This window comes from Spinacia oleracea, chromosome 5 (assembly GCF_020520425.1).
Source record: "Spinacia oleracea cultivar Varoflay chromosome 5, BTI_SOV_V1, whole genome shotgun sequence".
Taxonomy (NCBI): Eukaryota; Viridiplantae; Streptophyta; class Magnoliopsida; order Caryophyllales; family Amaranthaceae; genus Spinacia; species Spinacia oleracea.
The window spans coordinates 48,841,813-48,861,508 of record NC_079491.1 but is presented as its reverse complement, the minus strand read 5'-3'; the positions used below and the strand labels follow the sequence as shown (position 1 = coordinate 48,861,508).

The 19,696-nt window shown below is 35.2% G+C and overlaps 2 protein-coding genes across 5 annotated transcripts in view; one reads left to right on the top strand and one right to left on the bottom strand.

Moving 5' to 3' along the window:
• The window catches only part of LOC110801131 (protein ALWAYS EARLY 3), a 33,022-nt gene extending 19,967 nt beyond the window's left edge, over positions 1–13,055 (top strand). For all 4 annotated transcript variants that reach the window (XM_022006449.2, XM_022006450.2, XM_056828891.1 and 1 more), the window contains exons 19-20: positions 4,559–4,843; positions 12,708–13,055. In XM_022006449.2, the coding sequence (XP_021862141.2) occupies positions 4,559–4,843; positions 12,708–12,872 (450 nt within the window). In that variant the 3' untranslated portion in view covers positions 12,873–13,055. The remainder of the gene's footprint in view (positions 1–4,558; positions 4,844–12,707) is intronic.
• Positions 13,056–13,360: 305 nt separating this feature from the next.
• Positions 13,361–17,992, bottom strand: LOC110801132 (uncharacterized). Its single transcript, XM_056828892.1, has 5 exons — positions 17,831–17,992; positions 16,926–17,080; positions 13,920–13,978; positions 13,741–13,854; positions 13,361–13,636 (listed from the first exon to the last, which is right to left on the bottom strand). Exons 1-5 carry the CDS (start codon positions 17,941–17,943, stop codon positions 13,622–13,624), a joined length of 456 nt encoding a protein of 151 aa, XP_056684870.1. The 5' UTR covers positions 17,944–17,992; the 3' UTR covers positions 13,361–13,621.
• Between the last annotated feature and the right edge of the window lie 1,704 nt (positions 17,993–19,696).

Here is a 19,696-nt window from a genome sequence, read left to right as displayed (position 1 = left end):
TTCACGCTTGCCAATGCAAAAATTTATCCACTAATATCTCTCATTAAATATTAGTAAATATTATAAAATTTGACATATTGGAAGTATATTTCAAGACGAATCTAACAAGATCCAACATGAATATATTTTTCTTTACATCTAAATCACAAAAGATTGTCATATAAAAGTTGTGAACAGTGCCAAAATCCAGATGGTGCATTTATTAGAAAACAGAGGAAGTATATTTCTACTTCAGTGGACCCATTAGGCAAGAAGTTACTCGTCATGTTCCAACTTCCAACCACTTCATTTCTCATTTCCTCTTTAACTTTTTACAAAGTTCCATGCTAAACTATGATAAACTGTCTTAAGAAGCTCTTTCCACTTTTTTCCTTACTGCTATTGCAGTTTAATTCCTCATGATTATGATAGAAATATGTTATGAGCGGACAGCAGGAATAAGTATACTATTACTATGGAAAATTGGTTGTGAAATTTTGCAAGGGTGTTGTTGTGTGTTATTCCTTGGTAGTGAGCGACTACAATATCTCGTGACTTACCCACAACAACAGGCATTTTTCTGTACTGAACTGCATAGATATTTCCACCTCAAAAGTCATCAGTCACTGAGTTAGATAACAAATGCTTATATAGTTGAATTCATCACCGAGCTTAGGATCACTCTAGAATTTCTCATTCTTGGAAAATTTTGCAGTAATGTACATACTCCCTCTGTCCCGGAAAACTCGCACCACTTTCCTTATAAAGGCGTTTCGGATTACTCGCACCGTTTCTATAAATGGAAAACTTTTATTAATATTATACTTACCTATTGACCCAACTATATCCCTACTCCCTAAAAAAAACATTAAAAAGTGAGTCATTTCCTACTACCCCTAAAAAGTTGACACATTTCCCACTATTTATATTAAAAAATACCCAGTATCAACTACCATCTAATTAAATAATAAGTCAATTACATTGCATTAAACTCTGTGCCGGTCAAACCGGTTCGAGTATTCCGGGACGGAGGGACTAGTTACGTATTACTTATGTTGGGGGGTTCCTTTAGAAGATGATCCCACTTGGAGCTCCTTTGTGATCTTATAGACTTGGCAGCCTTGGGAAGTTGGTTTGGTTGTGTGGGCCTAATTTCTCTTTGGTTTGCGGCATCTTAAAGCTTTGATCTAATATTTTGTTTCTGGTTTTCCCATAGATTACTTTTTCTAGAGAGAGGGATTAAAGCTTTGATCTAACCTTTTGTTTATGGTATGCCATGGATTACTTTTCGTACTATGTTTTTTGTGTGGCCTTTTGAGATTAAGTGAGATTTCTGGATCCGAGGTATCTTTTTAAGTTTTCTGGTCTATGCTGGCAAAGGTAAAAAAAATATCATCTAAATTTGGATTTAGTTTGTAGTCGAGGCTGGGGGGAAGGTGTCCATGCTTTGGTTTTGAAAGCCTTAATTCTCGAACATCTCTCGCGGTTTCCGTTGGATCTCATTTATTTGTTGCAGGATTAGTAAAAGAGGCTATGGCCTTCAACATCTGGATAAGATTGGGTTTTGTGAAGAGTTCTAAGTAGGGAATATCCTTTATTTTTTTGTTAGAAGGTAAATATGTATTAACTAACAGAACAAACCAAACCCCGTAGGTTAACTACTTGGAACAAACCCTATAGGAGGGATCCCTCTAAATAGCTTGGGGAATACAATCTGAGAATAATCGTTCTCTATTTTCTTTTCCTCGCCTTCATTCCCTTTCCTCTTAACACTTGCATCTTTATTGGATTTCTAGTCTAGAGGTGGTGGTGATCTTTGCTCATATTTTACTGTAGAAGGCATCAATTGGGCACTGTGAACTATGGAAAATTTGGGTTATATTTATGTTTGAATTATCTATTTTAGAATATTTTGATGCTTTCTCTGGCAAAATTCATTATATACATACGTTTGCAACAATATTCTCTTCATCATTTTAACTCAACAAACTTTATTTGGATATCAAAGTTCCTGAGAAAGGTGAAGACCTTTTCCTGGGCAACCTTTGATGGGCTGAACACAAGTGGCAAACTGCAAATTTTGGCACAATGCCACAAATAGACAATTACTCTTGATGTGTGTTGTATGCTCTCGTCATGTGAAGGTAGGCTTATTTCTACATTGTGGTGGTGGCTACGCCGCTACCTCCCTGTAGTTTAGGTTATTTGGTTTGGTAATATACAGTAGGTTTGTCCATCTTCCATTCCGGGTTTTGGTAGGTTTGCTAAGGCTTTCGAAACATAAGGATTGAGGTGTCTTTGGTAATTGTTATGCTTGGCAATCTTTTGAGTACTCTGATAGGAGAGTAATGACAGGATGGGTTTGGAATGGCTTTCTTCTGTCTAGCTCTTTTGGAATAGTTTTTTTTTCTCCGTGTCCTACCTTATGGACTTAAGCTGGTCCGATCTTTTATGGACTTGATTTTGTCAGACATCCAGTGTGGCTGGAGCGCTATTATCTTTTTTCCCCCCTTTGTACTAGTTTATGTTTAGGTCCCCTGGTAGTTCTGAATTTCTCTATTTTTCTCTTGAGGATTTTGTTTTATATTAATTACTGTGGATAACAAAGAAGTTTTGTTTGCTAAGTGAGTGTAGCTGTTATGTTCATAACCAAAACCATTTTTACAACCTATGTTTGAAGTTGTGCTTCCATACCTTCTATCCTTCTAGGAAGGGCCAGAAGACAGCTGCTAGAACAAAAATACTATCTGACCAGCTTCCCTTTGCAAACAAAGAATAAGCTAATTGCAATATAAAGACCCAGATCAGTCTCGAATCTCTATCCTCTCTATCCCTAACACTGATTTCTGAGTCAAAAGACTGTATTTTCTATTATTCACATCAGTTTTAGTATGCTTTACATGTATGTCTATTCTTTCTAATTTTTGATTCCTTACAGCAACATTCCTAGCATGCCATACATGATATACTGTTCGTTCACTTCGTTGGACCCCAGTGAGAACTACACCTCTTCTGAATCTAATTCCGCTTTGCTTGCGTCTAGCCCACCTTGTTATTTCCTCAAAAGAGAAAACATTTTCTGTTGCAGCAGCAGTCAATCAACACACGAGTGTCCTCATAGTGGTAGAACCACAAATGAGGCATACATCATCCTGGCTCATTCCGTTTCTGTAAAGTCTATCCTTTGTGGGAAAGCTTTGCTGAATAGCCATCCACAAAATAAACCCTGTGCTTAGGTAAAACCATTCTCAGCTCAGTTACGTTTGGGGGCTTGTTGATACATGATATCATAACATTTCTTAATAGAAAAACTGCTACCAGCCTACCAGGCCCCATTCGATCAGGCCTCATTACACCCTTTATTATATCTCTAGCACCACAGATCTTCCAATACCAACTACAGTACTTAGGTATAAATGAAACTATTGCGGGTTGTTTACCTTAATTTGTAGGACTTGTAGTATAGATGATACATAATTAAATTAGCTGGAAGGAATTTTTTTGGATAGAACATTCACATTCTATGAAGGGTACTAACGTGCCTAGTATAAAAGTTCCCTTCAGCAATGTGCATGTCAGGGGCGGACCTATATAGACCCCGAGGGGTCCAAAGGGACCCCCATTATTTTTGGAAAAAAACTGTAAAATTGATATTGGGTAATTAATTGCACTTGAAATATTTAAGTTATGTCTAATTAACTTACATTAGTGACAAGGAAATATACTTGTAGCATAATGGTTGCTTGAATACTATGTCACACATGGGACCTGGGTTCGAATCCTCTTAATGGGAGGCTAAATATGATTTTTTTTATCCCCTTTTTACTTTTTCTCCTTATCCTTTTACAAGTCGTTTTTCCGTCATTCCTTTTTTTTTTTCTATAATGGTTCATAATTTTGCTTTTACAAAAAAAAAAGGATTGTTATTTTTTCTTCAAAAAGTTTTGCAATTTCCATAACATATACTTCTAATAATGTATTTTTATACTCCACTTTTATAGACTTATAGTTGCATGTTTCTTAAACTTAGAGGCTTAATTAATTCCTTCGTATATAATAGCATAATGCCCCATAAGCGTTAAGAATGATGTTCCTTTTTCTTATTAGTGTTTTTGTGTACTATTTGTTCAGTAACAATTATTGTAATATAGTAAATCTCTTTCAAATTATGATAAACTCATTTTTTCATTTTAAATTGAAATTGCGCCAAATTATTGTTGTAATTTGAACTAAGTGTTGAGTTTTATTGTTATGAAAAACCAAAATTAAAGATCATAAATCATATATCCACGTATTTTATTATAACGTTTTTAATATTTCGTCTACTTACCTCTCAACATTAACCCCCTAAAAAGAGCAAATATGAGAAATTAGAAAGCAAATCAAAAAAAAAAAATTGGACCCCCATTTATAAATTCCTGGATCCGCCCCTGGTGCATGTAGTCCATTATTGGTGGTAAATGGTTCTATTAAGGAGATCCTAAATACCTCCTCTGTGACAGCTCATATCTCCCACTTGAACTCTGCTGCAATTTTTTGCTGTTTTTCTGATTGTTGCTCCTTTAAACATCTGTGTCAGGCCGTATCCTCACTCAATGCTGCAGCAGATTCCATCCAAAAAATTGAAGAGGTAGTAGACTTTCTCAATAACCGGCTATTGGTTGATGATTCTAGGATGTCAGTGCAGACCACTCAACTGACTGGAAGTTCAACTCGTCAGAATCAGCCAAGTCCGTGCACATTAAACGTGGTGGCTTCTCAGCAAGCACTTGATTCCAGGTCAAATGGAGCAGTTGCACAATGTGAGGCACAAATTCCATCAGAGCTCGTTGCAAATTGTGTTGCCACACTGCTGATGATACAAGTAAGCCTTGAGAATTGTCTTTCCATTAGTTACATTTGGCAAAATATGCCAGGGCTTCAAGTTCAACATATTCTATTAAATCTATGGACTTCTGCCCTCATGACCTGCTGGATATATGACGAGTTTATTGTTACATACTCCTTCCGATTCGCAACACTTGCCTTTTCACGGAGTTTAATGCACTTAGTTGTTTAATTTGTTTAATTCAACTAGTGGGTACTTGACATAATAAATAAGAAAGAGTGGAACAATATTTTATTCACACATAGAGATTGAGAAATTAAAACAAAAAGTAGTAGGGTAAGTAGGAGGAAAGAGAAATAATAAAAGAATAGGAAGTGGGTGGAAGGAGAGAGCGAAAATATGTTACAGTTGCCAAAAAAGGAAAGTGTTGCACTTATTCTGAAACGGCCAATAAAAGAAAATGTTGCACTTATTCTGAAAAGGAGGCAGTATTGTAGTAGTTCAACTAATACAAAGTTAGCTAGCTCACCAAGCCAAACTCACATTTCTTAGCCAATCATAGTACTGTAAAGAACTGATATTCGTGAGCATAAAAATAATGGTAGAAAATATAATAATTTGCTTGAACGATGATGAACACAAAAGGGGATACAAAAGTAGTGACTTGAGGCCACCAATCTCCGGATTTAGTGACTTGAGGTCACTACTCTCCAAAGCCTAAGCTTTACTAATTTCTCAACATCCTCTCATAACCTAATGTTCTCTTATTTATAACTACTCTACTACACCTCACTAATTTGTCTTCTACCTAATATTACTCACTATCTATTTTGCCCTTCCCTTACACTTGATTCATTACAATACCGACCCCCTAAACTTCCACCTTCAAGGTGGGTAGTATTTGAAATTTCGGCTTTGGCCATGATGGGCAGTTGGGCATTGTCATCCTTGATGCCTGGTTTCCACAACCTATCAAGCTAAGCTCTGATTGTTAGCATAGAGAAGAAGATATGATTTGTGTCCTTATTAACGTATTTGGCACTTACTTCCCATATGTTTTGACATTTAAAACTGAAACTTATCACCTAAAACTTTGTGCAAAGGTAAGTGTAACGAGTAATTTGGGACGGAGGGAGTATTATTTTTCAACATTCAGGCCACTCAGGGAATGTCAACACCTCATTGATAAGGATCTTCAAGGCTAGTTGAAGCAAGTTACACGAACCGGGTTCGTTCGTCCCGGAATGTCCTTGAAACGCGACCCGGTTCGTTGAATTTGGCGATCCAGAACTTTGAAAACCTAGATCTGGAAATTGAATGTGAAAAACAAGAAATTCTTCTACAAGATGTTTGGGCTTTTGGTCGCGAGGTTGAGGCGAGTCTAGGGGGGTGAACATTGGAGGCTGCGTTTGAAAAAATGGAGCTTTTTTTAACAATTGAGCTGTGGGAAGACGAGGAAAATGAAAGGTCCTCTTTCCCTTTCAAAATATGAAATGAATAATTTTAATAAATGGGAATCTTGGGAAAATCATCAAAACTTTTATTGGGAATCTTCAATTTACTTTTCCACTTTACTTTTTTTTCTGGGAAAATGAGAAAGACTCTTTATCAACAAGACCACCACATGAACCAGGTTTTCTACCATTCGAACCCCTCTCCAAAATCGTCTAATAAAAAACCTTCACCCCCATTTTTCTCCACCTCCCTTTTTCTGGTTCATCAACCACCTCCGGATCTACATAATGTTTATCCTCCCTCATTTCCTTAATCTCCTCTCTAGTTTCAGTAAACTTCTCTCTGATTTCCTTCAATTCTTTCCGGAATGAAGAAAAGATCAGAGAAAGACCTTGTAACACCCCCGATTTACTAACTATAAATAAACAAGAATATAAAAGACTTTATAAAATTTGCGGAAGCTTACACCTAAATCGGAGGTATCACCGCCACAATTGACCACATTGTCAAGTGCTAAGGCTTACAAAACTTAAACTAGTACAACTCGATTACTAGGTGGTCTATTTACAACTGAAAAGTATTAAACTGTCATACAAGACTAAACGATAACACTTCAGCTCCTTGAACTTGAACTCCGATCTTTCACGATCAATTTGCTCCTGCTCACCATAGAGGACAAATTCCAAAAGGATCGTCGCAGGGCCATCATAAGAAACACACATAACAAATAAACACACACGTCAGCATGTAGTATCCTTAACAATATAGAATAATATTTGCTCAGTTAAGCCATGTAGTATGAAACTACATTACACGTACAATTCAAAGGTATGACTCACTCCATACTCTAAAATATAGATATTCTCAAATATGACCTCAAATTATACCTCAATAACATAATCCTTAAATTCCTCTAATAACTTTGCTCAGACCAAAATATACGTGCCTTGCTCGTTGTTCTTTACCTAGCCTTGGACATGGGTAATTCAAATGAATAAACCAACAAGTATAAAAACTTCAAACTCCCAATAGCTACTAAGAAAGACTCTCTGAGTCAAGGTCACTTTTGGACCAAATCCCACTTTGAGGATATTAAGAAAATAATAAAGATTGTATCTTGCTCCTCTACTATTGGTTGTCATCTAATTACCAACATGCCAAGAACTAAGGTGTATAACGTTGAGCCTCAAACCAAGAATGTAATAATTATTCTCAAAGTTTCCTCATTATCCGATCAATATGATCCATACCCATTCTAGGCTAATAATCGATACTTCATAATGGCACAGATTCCCAACATTTTAAATAACTTGGTTAATACTAGGTAGAACCCAACTACTTTAATTACATAGACAAAATGCTATTACAATAATACGCAATTAAGTAATCTGCTACTACTAGAACACTAGATACGAAAGTCAACAACAACAAACATGATATCACACATTCACACCATACTACAACACGCATAATCGACACGAATCGTACAATGCAATTTGAATAAGTTATTGTATACTTGAATCATTATACTCAAACATCGCCGATAATAATTTACGCGATTACGCATTATAATTAATAAACACAAACAACCTATAAAGATTTCGTACACGTGATTACAACCAATTAATATAGACAAACATCTCTAAAGGATAAACGTGATTACCTTCCCGAAACCTTAACTCGTCAATCAAACATGATCAGGTTGTATCAACACGTACATATTGCTACTCGAATCACAAGGGCCAAGAAACATTGACACTGAGATAAAAGGGTTTGATGGAATTAGGATAAGTTGTGTGCATGATCATGTATAATGAAGGGTGTAATAATAGTTCTTGAGATTGTTTTTGCTTGGTTAGGTAAACGCACAAGGAACAACTGTTGGATTGACAGAGAGATAAAGATAACGGCAGGGAACAATAGGTTTAGGGTTAAGACTATTTATATGCTCAAAATAAGAGTCCTAAAACCATTAAAATAGGTTTTAAAATTTTCTTATACTATAAGAAAGACTTAACAAATTAGAAAACTTACTTAATAAGTAAATAAACCTTTATTTTAACTTTAAAATATATTTATGAAATAATAATATTGGGGGTATTACAATCTATCCCACTTAAAAGAAGTTTCGTCCCGAAACTTAAAGTTATAAAAATATAGGGTATTACACACCTTCCATAATGTTTTTCATGAAATCTTCCTTACATTTTAGGAAAATCTCATCCCACTTCTCCTGGGATTTCTGATCAGATCCTACAAACACCATCTTTTTTTTTTTTTTTTTTTTTGGAAAATCAGAAATTCAACTTGGTTATCCCAGAACTGTACCGCTTTGACACTAAGTGTAAAGAACTGATATTTTTTAGCATAAAAATAATGGCAGAAAATATATATAAGAATTTGCTTGAAAGATGATGAACACAAAAGGGGATACAAAAGTAGTGACTTGAGGCCACCAATCTCCAGATTTGGTGACTTGAGAACACTACTCTCCAAAGCCTAAGCTTAACTAATTCCTCAACATCCTCTCATAACCTAATGTGCCCTTATCTAAGACTACTCGACTACACCTACCTAATTTTTTTCTACCTAATATTACTCACTACCTATTATGCCCTTTCCTTACACTTGATTCATTACAAGTACATAGATCGTTTACTGCCAATTGTTGTTTAGAAACAGGGTGTGATTGCTTTCCTGCCAAACCCAAACGAAAGTTAATGTTCTCTACTACCTGAGTCATCTGGCCTCAATCCTCTCCTCTCACTTTCCGAAGTCCACAAATGAAACGTTATATATGTCTTGATATTTTTCATTTTAGTAGGCTTCTTGCCAAGTAAGGTGTGTTTATTGTGTTCTTTTGTTGTAGTTAGGATATCTCAACTCATGTCAACAATAAATCTAGAGGACGACTAATGATATTTACCTAGCAAACGAAGAACTACTGAGCTCCCTAGCAAACCAGTCTAATTGGACAGAAAACTCATGTAGAATTTAGGCAAGCTTGTGATGTAAATTTCCCGTTCATGGTATACATGGATGGTAATTATAGCCTCTAGTTACTTATCCTACTTGTTTGAAGAAAAGGATGTCAAATTACATAAAGAGAATAGTGACTTGAAATAATCATTAGCATACAGAAATCCCCTTTTCTGCTTCAGTACCAGTAAAATCGCTCCGAGCCAAATCTTCTCATGTAATATTTGCTTGATTTGAGGGTCGTTTTGTTCACTGAACTGGAGTGCATTGCTACGGAAGTGGTGTGGATTCAAAAGCTCATACCAGCTTGAACCTGTTTGGCTTAATATTGGAATTTGGAACAGATTTTATATCCATTCTTGAAATTTGGTTTACTTTTGGAATGAGATTTAACTTAATCTACCCATATTTTTTCTTTCTTTACCATACAGTATACACAGTTTTCTGTCAAAAAATAAAATAAAAACAAAAACATATGCAAATTTTTAACTTAAAAACATACTTCCTCCGTTCCAAAATTATTCCACCATTTACCTTTACCATACCCATTTCAGGAAATAAAATATTTGCTTCATGCTAACTCTTGTTGATTTATTTAATACTTCAATCACATGGGCAAGGTTGTATTTTTGTCTTTCTCTTTCTTCCTTTTCTCTACTACCTAAAATCTGTTACCCAACCCCCATGGTGCAATAAACATGGACCGGAGGAAGCAATGTTGTTAGAATCGCGATCCGGATCGTACGATCCTATGATCCGGATTTTCCAAAACGATCCGAATCGTGGGTAAAATCGCAAATCAGGATCGTGGCGGGATCGCGATCCCAAACCTGATTCTAACGATCCTAGTATTTAGCCAACAACCAACCAAAGTTCAAAATCTGAGAAAATAGCATAAACCAAAACCAGTATTTCTTTAAATTAACACCTTACCTGGCTTTAAAATGATTATTCGACCCAAAAACATCTATTAATTACATGGATTTGCTTCAATTTTGACCTCAAATGAAAATCCCCAGTTTGGTATAAACCCTAATTTTCCAGAGAGATAAATTAGAAGTGGCCGATTACACAATACGTGACAGAAGCTGCCGGAGATCGCTTAGTATTCCTTCTCATCGGTCATCGTTTTAGGTAGCCTGAATTTCGTCTTGGTTGTCCCACCGGTTTCGTCGCTTCATTGTTTCTGTTGCTTCATAACATTAGCAGTTACTCGAGTCTCTCTCCTAAACTTTTTGAATACTTAAAAAAATGGAAAATAGGGTAAAGGCTTTATTGGGTTTGACCGTGTAAGAATAGTGGAGTAGTTTCTAGTTAATTTGGCTTCTACAAGCATCTTGCTACGTGCTTCTAAGAAAAAGATAAAAATTCTTCCATGTATGCCCTTTGTTTTATGGAAACACATCTACTTTTAAGCTAAGCTTTTTAAAATTATTGTTACTTGGATAAAATAATAATTTTGTTTTCTTTGTATTTGAAATATATGTATTCAATTATGTTATACTCCGTATAATTTTAACTACCCCTTTTATCAAATTGTAGGATCTTACGATCCTACGATCCGATTCTACCGGTCCAAGGTGGGATCCCGATCCTAACAACCTTGGGAAGAAACATATAATTTTCAATAAATTACTGGAGGCACATATGTAGATGTACAACTGTACATGCATATTCCCACTAAGACAAAATGCTGATGTTAACAAGTCCTCAAAAAACACCAGGAAAAGAAAATCAGATCTGGAAACATATAATTTTCAATAAATTACTGGAGGCACATATGTAGATGTACAACTGTACATGCATTCGCATTCCCACTAAGACAAAATGCTGATGTTAGCAAGTCCCCAAAAAACACCAGGAAAAGAAAATCAGGTCTAACAAAAATCAAATACTTAAGAGGAATGAATCAAAATCATCAAATAAATACAATGTCACATGTATCAATCATAAACTATCTGATTCAAGTAATTAGAGGCATTGCTTGTCCAAAGAAAGAACCTTATTTGCTGAGAAAAACACTTCGAAAACTGCCTTCGTAGGAGAAGATAGACAGTAGGTGATTGGTCGCTAGTTTTCGAGATGGAGAGGCACCAATCTACCTTGCATCATATCTCTACTCTTTCTCTTGTGAGTTAGGGTTTTGTATCTTTGGTGGAATGGAATGAGAATATTAGGGGGAGGTTGGTATGAGATTCAAGGGTGACGGAGTGGTAGAATCTCTCCGGTATGAGGTTCCATGGTTAAAATACCCAACCAAACAATGGAATCGATTCTTACTCCATTCCAATCAATTGTACGAGGCCCAACCAAACACCCCCTTAGATTAGAAAGTACTGCTGAGTGATTCTAAAGGTGCCAGGTGTGTTTCTGGGCTAATTATTCGCCCATTAGAAAATCAACAATTCCATGAGGTTGAGCTTCTGTTGTGGATTGAGCATAATAATCTATCAATACTATCTATTCTAGTATCCGTAGGATTAACTTGTTGATCCAAGCGAACAGTTGAAAATGAGTTCTTTAGTATTTAATCTCTACCGTGTGCTTCACCGGCCGGAGAAGGGTGGGGGTGTGCATAAAGAAGAATGCCTGTGCTTAGATGACCTTTTTTTCATCTCCCATATCACTACTGCAGCTCCTCCCCCGCCGTTTCATCATCAAAACTCCTTCATTCTTCTTCAATTTCTTGTCAATCACAAACAGGTTAGGCTTCTCCAAAACCCCAACTACTCAATTTTCCTACTTGATTAATTATTTTTACCATTCCAATTTTCAATATTCCACAAAGCCAAAAAGGCAGAAATTATCAAGTGTGGCTCCTGATTTTTAGAGCATAATTGTCTGTTGGTCATTAGTTCATTGATACACCCTTGCAAGCTGTATGATCTAGGAACTTCAGAAATTTGGTAGTCCAAGAAATTTACCTTGGCTTTGAGTTCCGGAGATGGGAGGCGTGGTTTTTCTTCAACTCGCGCGGGTGAAAAACATTATCTGGAAGCTTGAAATTAAGAGGGGAGGGGGATTTAGGAAAAGATTGGGTTTTTTTTTAAAATAAAATAAAAATAAAGGTGTTGACTTGTTCGGCCGGTTGCAGGTCAGTTGGGTGGAATAAAAGTTGATGAGGTATAAAGGTGAGGTCATTCGATATTAATTTAAAGGTTGGATTATTAGCGGAGGATGGCTCAAAGGTTGAATTATTTAAAGTAATTTTTCCTTTTACATAAGGGCACATTAGGTTATGAGAGTATGTTGAGAAATGAGTAAAGCTTATGCTTTGGAGAGTAGTGACCTCAAGTCACTAAATCTGGAGATTGGTGGCCTCAAGTCACTACTTTTGTACCCCTTTTGTGTTCATCGTTTTTCAAACAAATTATTAGATTTTCTGCCATTATTTTTATGCTCAAGAATATCAGTTCTTTACAGGTGTTTTAAGAAATAGCCTGAATATTTCAATTATGAATTGCAGAAATGTACAGCGCGTCAGTTCCCACCAGCTGAGGTTGCGCAAATATTAGATCTTGCTGTCACAAGTTTACAGCCATGCTGTTCACTGAACATTCCAATATATGCAGAGATACAGAAATGCATGGGAATCATTCGGAGCCAGATATTGGCGCTTGTACCTACTTAGATGACTCTACTTTGAAATTTGTATCCAATGTAAATCTAAAAGCTGTAGATGTAAATTCATAAATATTAGTCCGAGCCAAATCTCCTGTATGTTCTCAATTTATCGTAATTATATGTTGTATATGAATCATAAATTAACATTTGGTTCAATATATTCATGTGCAATTTAGCACTTCCACGACCATTCTTGATCATAGTCTCTATTTTATTTCAGGTAGATAAACTACATGACAAGTCAGATTGGATATGATAACTAAACGAAGGCTGCTATGAAATTCGATCATATAACAATATAGTCCTTCCGTATTTTAACGAGTTACACTTTTTAAAAGCGTTTGTAATTTAATGAGTTACAATACATTTTCTATTTTTGGTAATAATAACACACTACCCTATTTCATCTTATTTTAATAAAATCAACTCACCCTCTTAAAACCCTGTAACGATCAAACGAATTCTTTAAAATACGGAGGTAGCAAAAGAAACATCTGGTAAAAAAATGTTCTATCAGAACAATGGCCACACAAAATCATCCAGAGCAAAAGTAAAAAAAACTCCTAATAAAGGAAGATAAAAAATAATTCTCCATCACCGAGAAACAAGGAGATATATCCTTCAATCTGTAACACAACTGTACTATGACATACTCTGATCTATTCACAAGTTTCTGTTCACCGGTTCCTACAACGAGTTAATCAGTAGCACTAAACAATTCATCTTTTATAATCTCTTCAAAATACTTTCTGAACATCATTGATCATCGACCTGCAAAACAATCAAATAGGAAAAAAAGGAAAAGAAAAAGGAAAGAGGGTTAATAATAATATCTACTTATATGCAAATGCTTGAACAAAGAGGGGGAAAAAAACCTTTTTATTTTTTTTATTTTTCTTCTTCTTCTTCTTCTTCTTCTTCTTATCTTTCTTTTCCTTCTTCAATTTTATCTTTGGCTCATATGTTGGCCAATCTTTGGATGAATAATCCTGCCAAATTCATACTTAGTGTGGTTAAAGCATAAAATGCAAAAGAACAGGAGACAAATAGGTACCTCATTATCATCAAAGGAAGTGACATGTCGAATAATCTTTCCATGTTTTGAAGTTCCACCTGTACGTTGAAGTCCATAATTCAGCTTATACGACCTCTTTGGGAAAAAAAATTAATAAAAATATGAATCTACCATACAAATTTGGTTATGCTAGTGGAGTACATAATACTATGGTTTAATTCACAAAGAAATCAAAGTATTCAAAGAGGTGATAGCTTGACACTGTCGAAATATGAGTGATAAAACGAACAGCTCAATACAAATCACTGGTCGAGAAGAAAAAGCAGTACAACAGGATCTACCCCAGAAATTGTGCACAACAACTGGTAACTGGTAAGAAATATGATTACTCTTTAAAAACAAAGGCCTTTTCATGAATTAGAATCAAGAGATCATTCGATCGAATCATCCTCATATGTGCTAAACCACCACATCATCTGAAAAATATCCTCGTACAGGGATGGGTTTGAACAGAAAGGTCACGTCATTCTTGTGGTTTCTTCCCTCGTACAGGGATGGGTTTGAACAGAAAGGTACTGTTACACTATCCAACATGGGAAGAAATTTCTCAATCCTGATTTTTTCCCTTTATACTTTTAGAGAAAATAGTGAGTAAACGTAAGAAAAGAAGTTGTTAACAAATAGCAAACACGTCATATACATTAACCCAATTTCTTTAAATCTCAACAAACTGCGTAAAATTTAAAGGTCCCACTTCCCCAGCCACAAGAGTGAAATGAGTAGATATACCACAGTAGATCACCTGATTAAACAGTTTCCCGAAAAATATGTGCATTCTGTTCTACTTACAGGCCACAGACACCACAGCGTTGCTGAAAAAACATATTACTCCTAAGGCCTTGTTCAGTATTGTTTTATTTTCAGTTTTTATTTTTACAAACGAGAGGCTTATTTATTGTTCTTGGTTTTGATTTTATTAAAACAAATATAAATCCAAAACTCTTTACGACATTTACTTTTTGGAGTATACAAACTTACAAAGTATCAATTTATATTTTTAGTCAACCGCCATTCCACACAATACTGTACAGTACCCATAGTCCTCTCTCACCTTTCTCATCCGTCTATCTCAACTCTATTTTTGTTGAGCTACTTTTTTTAAGAAGCAAAAAGCCTACATAAAGTTAGACAAAAACTCAGGGATTTTAGGCCTACTTCGTATAATAAAATTAACCATTTTGTTGGAAAGCTTGAACTCTTAAGAAAATAAACAATTGGAGTAAAAAGTTATACTTCGTACAATGGTTTTGTCCGTAATTCATAAATCTGGGATGTGGTTACCCGTTTCTCGGATTTCAAATCTCTCCCCCTTTCCCATGGTTTTGACGGAGAGTTTCTTATGGCCTCAATCCATCCATCACCGAGTCAATTCGCTTTTCTCATAGTGTGTTTGAGCAGTCCTGGCCGATTCCTTCTAAAATTTGTTTCTTTCGATACATAGCCTTAAACAAGATCTAGAATATGCTAGCCATACCATAGGCTGGTGGGAGGAACTACAGGGCTGTGGGAATTCTGGCAGTTGGAGCTAAGTTAATTCCCCAGAGATAAACATTTTTGTGGAAGTTTGGGCTCCGGTATGGGCACAGTAGTAGTTGTGGTAGACTGAGAAAGAGGAAGAAAATGGGAGAAGGTGTTAGGAGTCAATGAGTCATAATGTATGTCTACAGGTGCAAAATAGCTGATACGTATGTCAACTACTCGCAAACAAGCTCGGGCAAAACTCGTTTTTAAGTTAATAAGCAAGCTTGAACAAAAAAATTAAGCTTGTTGAGTAAATGTGCAATGTTCGAACAATATCGTTAATGTTCGTGAACAACTCGTTTAAGTTCATTAGTAAGCTTGTTCACGTTTGAGTATAAAACTTGTTTAAAGCTCATTCAAACACGACAAATGTTTGACATTTTAAAACTACTTTAGTATCTTTATATATCTTCAAGTGAAAATAATTTTTTTGTTATGCATGACTGTGATAGTTAATTTTTATAGAAATATTGGAAACGGATAGAATTTAAATTTAATGGACGTGTAGATTTTTTTTCTACAGGAAACTTCTTTTGTTTTATCAACTAGCTTAAAGCTTGAGCTCGAAATGCAAACGAGCATGATCCTAACGAGCCGAAATTGAACAAGAATTTGAAAAGCTCGTTGAGCTAGAGTCTGCTCAACAGACTATAACTCGGCTCGGTTTGTTTGTAGCCCAATATGTAAGCCTCATATGTATGCCAAATTGTTTTATGGAACGACAAGACCACTAAAACTGGTTTACAATTTTCCACTTTTATTAGGAGGAAATAGTGTTTTAAAACGAATGTACCAAATACGGTTTTTCTAATATAAAAAAACGAAAAAAATGGAAAATAAAATCAATGACGAACGGCACCTCAGATTCTGTCTGCACATGATTGGTGTGGACAAGTAGTTCAGTAGAAATCACTGATCCACCATTTAAAATGTCCGAGGAGTTTCAGAAAACCACATGTGTAACTTTAAATAAACCACATGTATTGACAACATCATTCCAAAGAGAAGATGGTCTAGCAATGGGATAGCAAAGTCACAGCAAACAAGATCTAAGACAATATCATCAACAGAAATAAATAAATGACTTGCACCTAAGCAACAGGAGTTCTAAAGGTAATAGTAAAACCCGGCTGACATATCAGAAAATAGCATGGCATAAATTCATTTACAGGTAAGAAGAAAACTGGGGAAAAAAACAGGAAAAAAACGAGGGAACTCAGTTTATTCACGCGGCAGCATATCAGTATGGCACCCCTCCCTAGAAACATAACATATGGAAGAAACATGGAGAAAAGGAAATCATGTACCAACCTACTATAGGGGGAGGGGGCAGAGAGAAAAAGGAGATACATGTGAGTGTTCATGATGAGTTGTGGTAGTAAATGTGCTCTCGTTTGATATTGAACAAACAATTAATCATTGTGCCGAGAAGAAAAAAAGAAATATTTGATGCAGATTACTCACTAGCATTGACAGTCTCTTTCGCATTCTTGACAGCTAGCTCAATAAGTTCAGGTTTCAAGGTATCCAATCCACCAGGTTCCTGAAGTTTCCTCTCAAGAAACTTCGCTAAAGCAACTGCCTTATTGGTAGTTACAGGTCCACCAGGATGAGCAAGCCTGTTTTGAAACGCAAGTTCTAGTTATCATGATAAGTTAAGTTTGTTTAGTAAAAACACTTCTACCTATTATGCAACTGAAAATACAATTGAAGTATGAAATAAGCCATCTGAACAAATGAAATAATGGGTTGCCACAAACACTATGTACCCCAAATTCTAATATAACCATTTTAATAAGGACACAACAATGAAAATCTTTTTCCTTTGGAAAGGCTAAATGATTGATGCTGCATAGTGTTTACGCCGCTTTCTTTCTACTTTATCGTTATTATAGTGACTGTATGCGCCTATCAGAACATCTCACAATACAAACTCCAGTTAATGTCAAGCAAATGGAACATAAATCACAAAGTCTAATGATTGCATTACGTTTCTTTATTATACAACATAGTGCACCCAACAAGCCAATTTAAGACCCCAAACAACTGCCTACAAGCATCTACTTTACCCTCAATCGAAACGAACTCTGACAAATTCAGGGGTTAAAATCAATGCCCTCCGCAATTAAAATGGAGAAACATCAACTATTTCAAATAACTTTCGTCTTAATTTTAAATCATAAATTAAACAATCTCAACTCGTTCGAGTGTACTTTCAGTACATCAAATCACATCAGAAATAAGATATTTACTACTTATAGAACATATAGTACAAACAAATACATCGAAAATCAATTCATAATCAAGAAATTGAATCAAGAAATTAATCAAATAAATTTGGGGAAAAACAGTACAGAAAGATTAATTACCTGGGCAAAGAAGACGAACACGAAGACGAAGGCTTAGGAGGAAGAGGGGCAAATTTTCTGCGTCGGAGAGCTTTTCTTTCGTCTTCAGTGAGTTCGTCGATTCCTTTCACCATTTTTCTGTGTTCTCTCTTTCTCGTGTTATGTTCTTTTTTAATCGGGTTATATACTCTATTCGTTTCAAAATAATAGAAACAATTTGACATTTGACAATGTTCATACACAAAATCTTGTTTATAATGGGTGTACATTAAATTATTGTACACCAAGCCCATATAACAAACTTGGTTGGACTCACACGTGTGAGTATGAAAGAACACTTTTCTTTTTTTCGCGCTTCTCTAGTCATTTTCTGTTCATTCATCCTTTCTCTCTCCTCTCCCTCTCCCTCTCCCTCTCCCTCTCCTCCTCTCTAGCTTGGGATTGTTCTGCGATTTTCTGTGATTTTTGCGGCGAATTTCTCTGCGATTTTTGCGTACTATTTTCTCTGCAATTGTTGTTAATTGATTCCACTCCATAATCAGGGTTAGTTTTCTACTTTTGTGTGTGTTTTCCTGAATATTGATTCCACTCATTGTTGATTAATGTTTTTGATTATTCCACATATTTTGTTTTAAGGATGGATTAATGAATTTGTATAATAGATTGGGGAGAAAGGACTGGATTCAATCGCATGATTCCACTGTTTAATAAGATTTCACAATAATTAATGGAAGATGCTTTTGTTCGTTCAAACCCTAAATACAGGTAATGAACTACTGCTCGCTCTTCTTATCAAACTAATGACTAATCCATCCATCCTTGTTTCATTGTCTAAGTCTCTTATTATGAATTATGCGTTATCAATTATGAAGAAGTATTATATATTGGGTTTCTCTTGTTTTGAGTTTTGATGTTGCGCGCATACTTAGTACTCGGCAAACTTATTCAGAGCTAAATACTTTGCTACATTCTTTGTGGTTCGTAGGGAGTTAGATAATGAGCTGCAAGATTCACTTTATGAATTCTTGGAAGAAAGACAAATAGATGATTTACTTTACCCAACCTTTAGTACATAAAAGTCTTATGTCAGTGAAGAATTATTGATATAAAATAATACCGCGTAACAGTTAAAAATTTCAATGTAAAAGTTAACTCTGTTGTAGTAAAAGTTAAGAAAAGTCTTATATCAGTTTACATAACTTTTACTACATGAACGCTAACTTTTAATGCAAAAAGGCTAACTTTTACTCTCTTTACTCAAAAAGGCTAACTTGGGTTCACTTAAGTGAAGAAATAGGGATATAAATAATACCCCGTAAAAGTTAAAAATATCAATGTAAAAGTTTACTCTGTTGTATTAGTAAAAGTTAAGAAAAATCTTATATTAGTTTACCTAACTTTTACTACTTGAACGCTAACTTTTTCATTTGTTAAAGTTGTGGTTATGTTGGTTAAAGTTATGTAAATTGTTCTAAAAGTTAAGACAGTCTTCCGTCGACTCAAGCCTAACTTTTACTTTTAATAACTTAACTTAACTGCTAAAAGTCTGACTTTTATATTTTTACCTTTCTTCAGCTAATGTGAGTCGTGCATTATTTTTATTTCACATATTGTAATTTTATGTGTTAAAGTTGTAGTTATGTAGGTTAAAGTTATGAAAATTGTTCTAAAAGTTAAGGCAGTTTTTCGTCGTCTCAAACCTAACTTTTACTTTTATTAATTTAACTTTAACTACTAAAAGTCTAACTTTTTATATTTCTACCTTTCTTCGGCTAATGTGAGTCATGCAATCTGTTTTATTTCACACCTTGTAATTTTATGTGTTAAAGTTGTTGTTATGTTGGTTAAAGTTGTGGAAATTGTTCTAAAAGTTAAGACAGTCTTCCG

Bases quoted from the DNA above. Each gene is read 5' to 3' on its own strand.
- LOC110801132 (XM_056828892.1), bottom strand. From the start codon at position 17,943: ATGGTGAAAGGAATCGACGAACTCACTGAAGACGAAAGAAAAGCTCTC. The intron at 17,081-17,830 runs GTAATTAATCTT...GTTTCAAAACAG, and splicing joins TGTTCGTCTTCTTTGCCCAG to GCTTGCTCATCCTGGTGGAC. The intron at 13,979-16,925 runs GTGAGTAATCTG...TTCAACGTACAG, and splicing joins GAAAGAGACTGTCAATGCTA to GTGGAACTTCAAAACATGGA.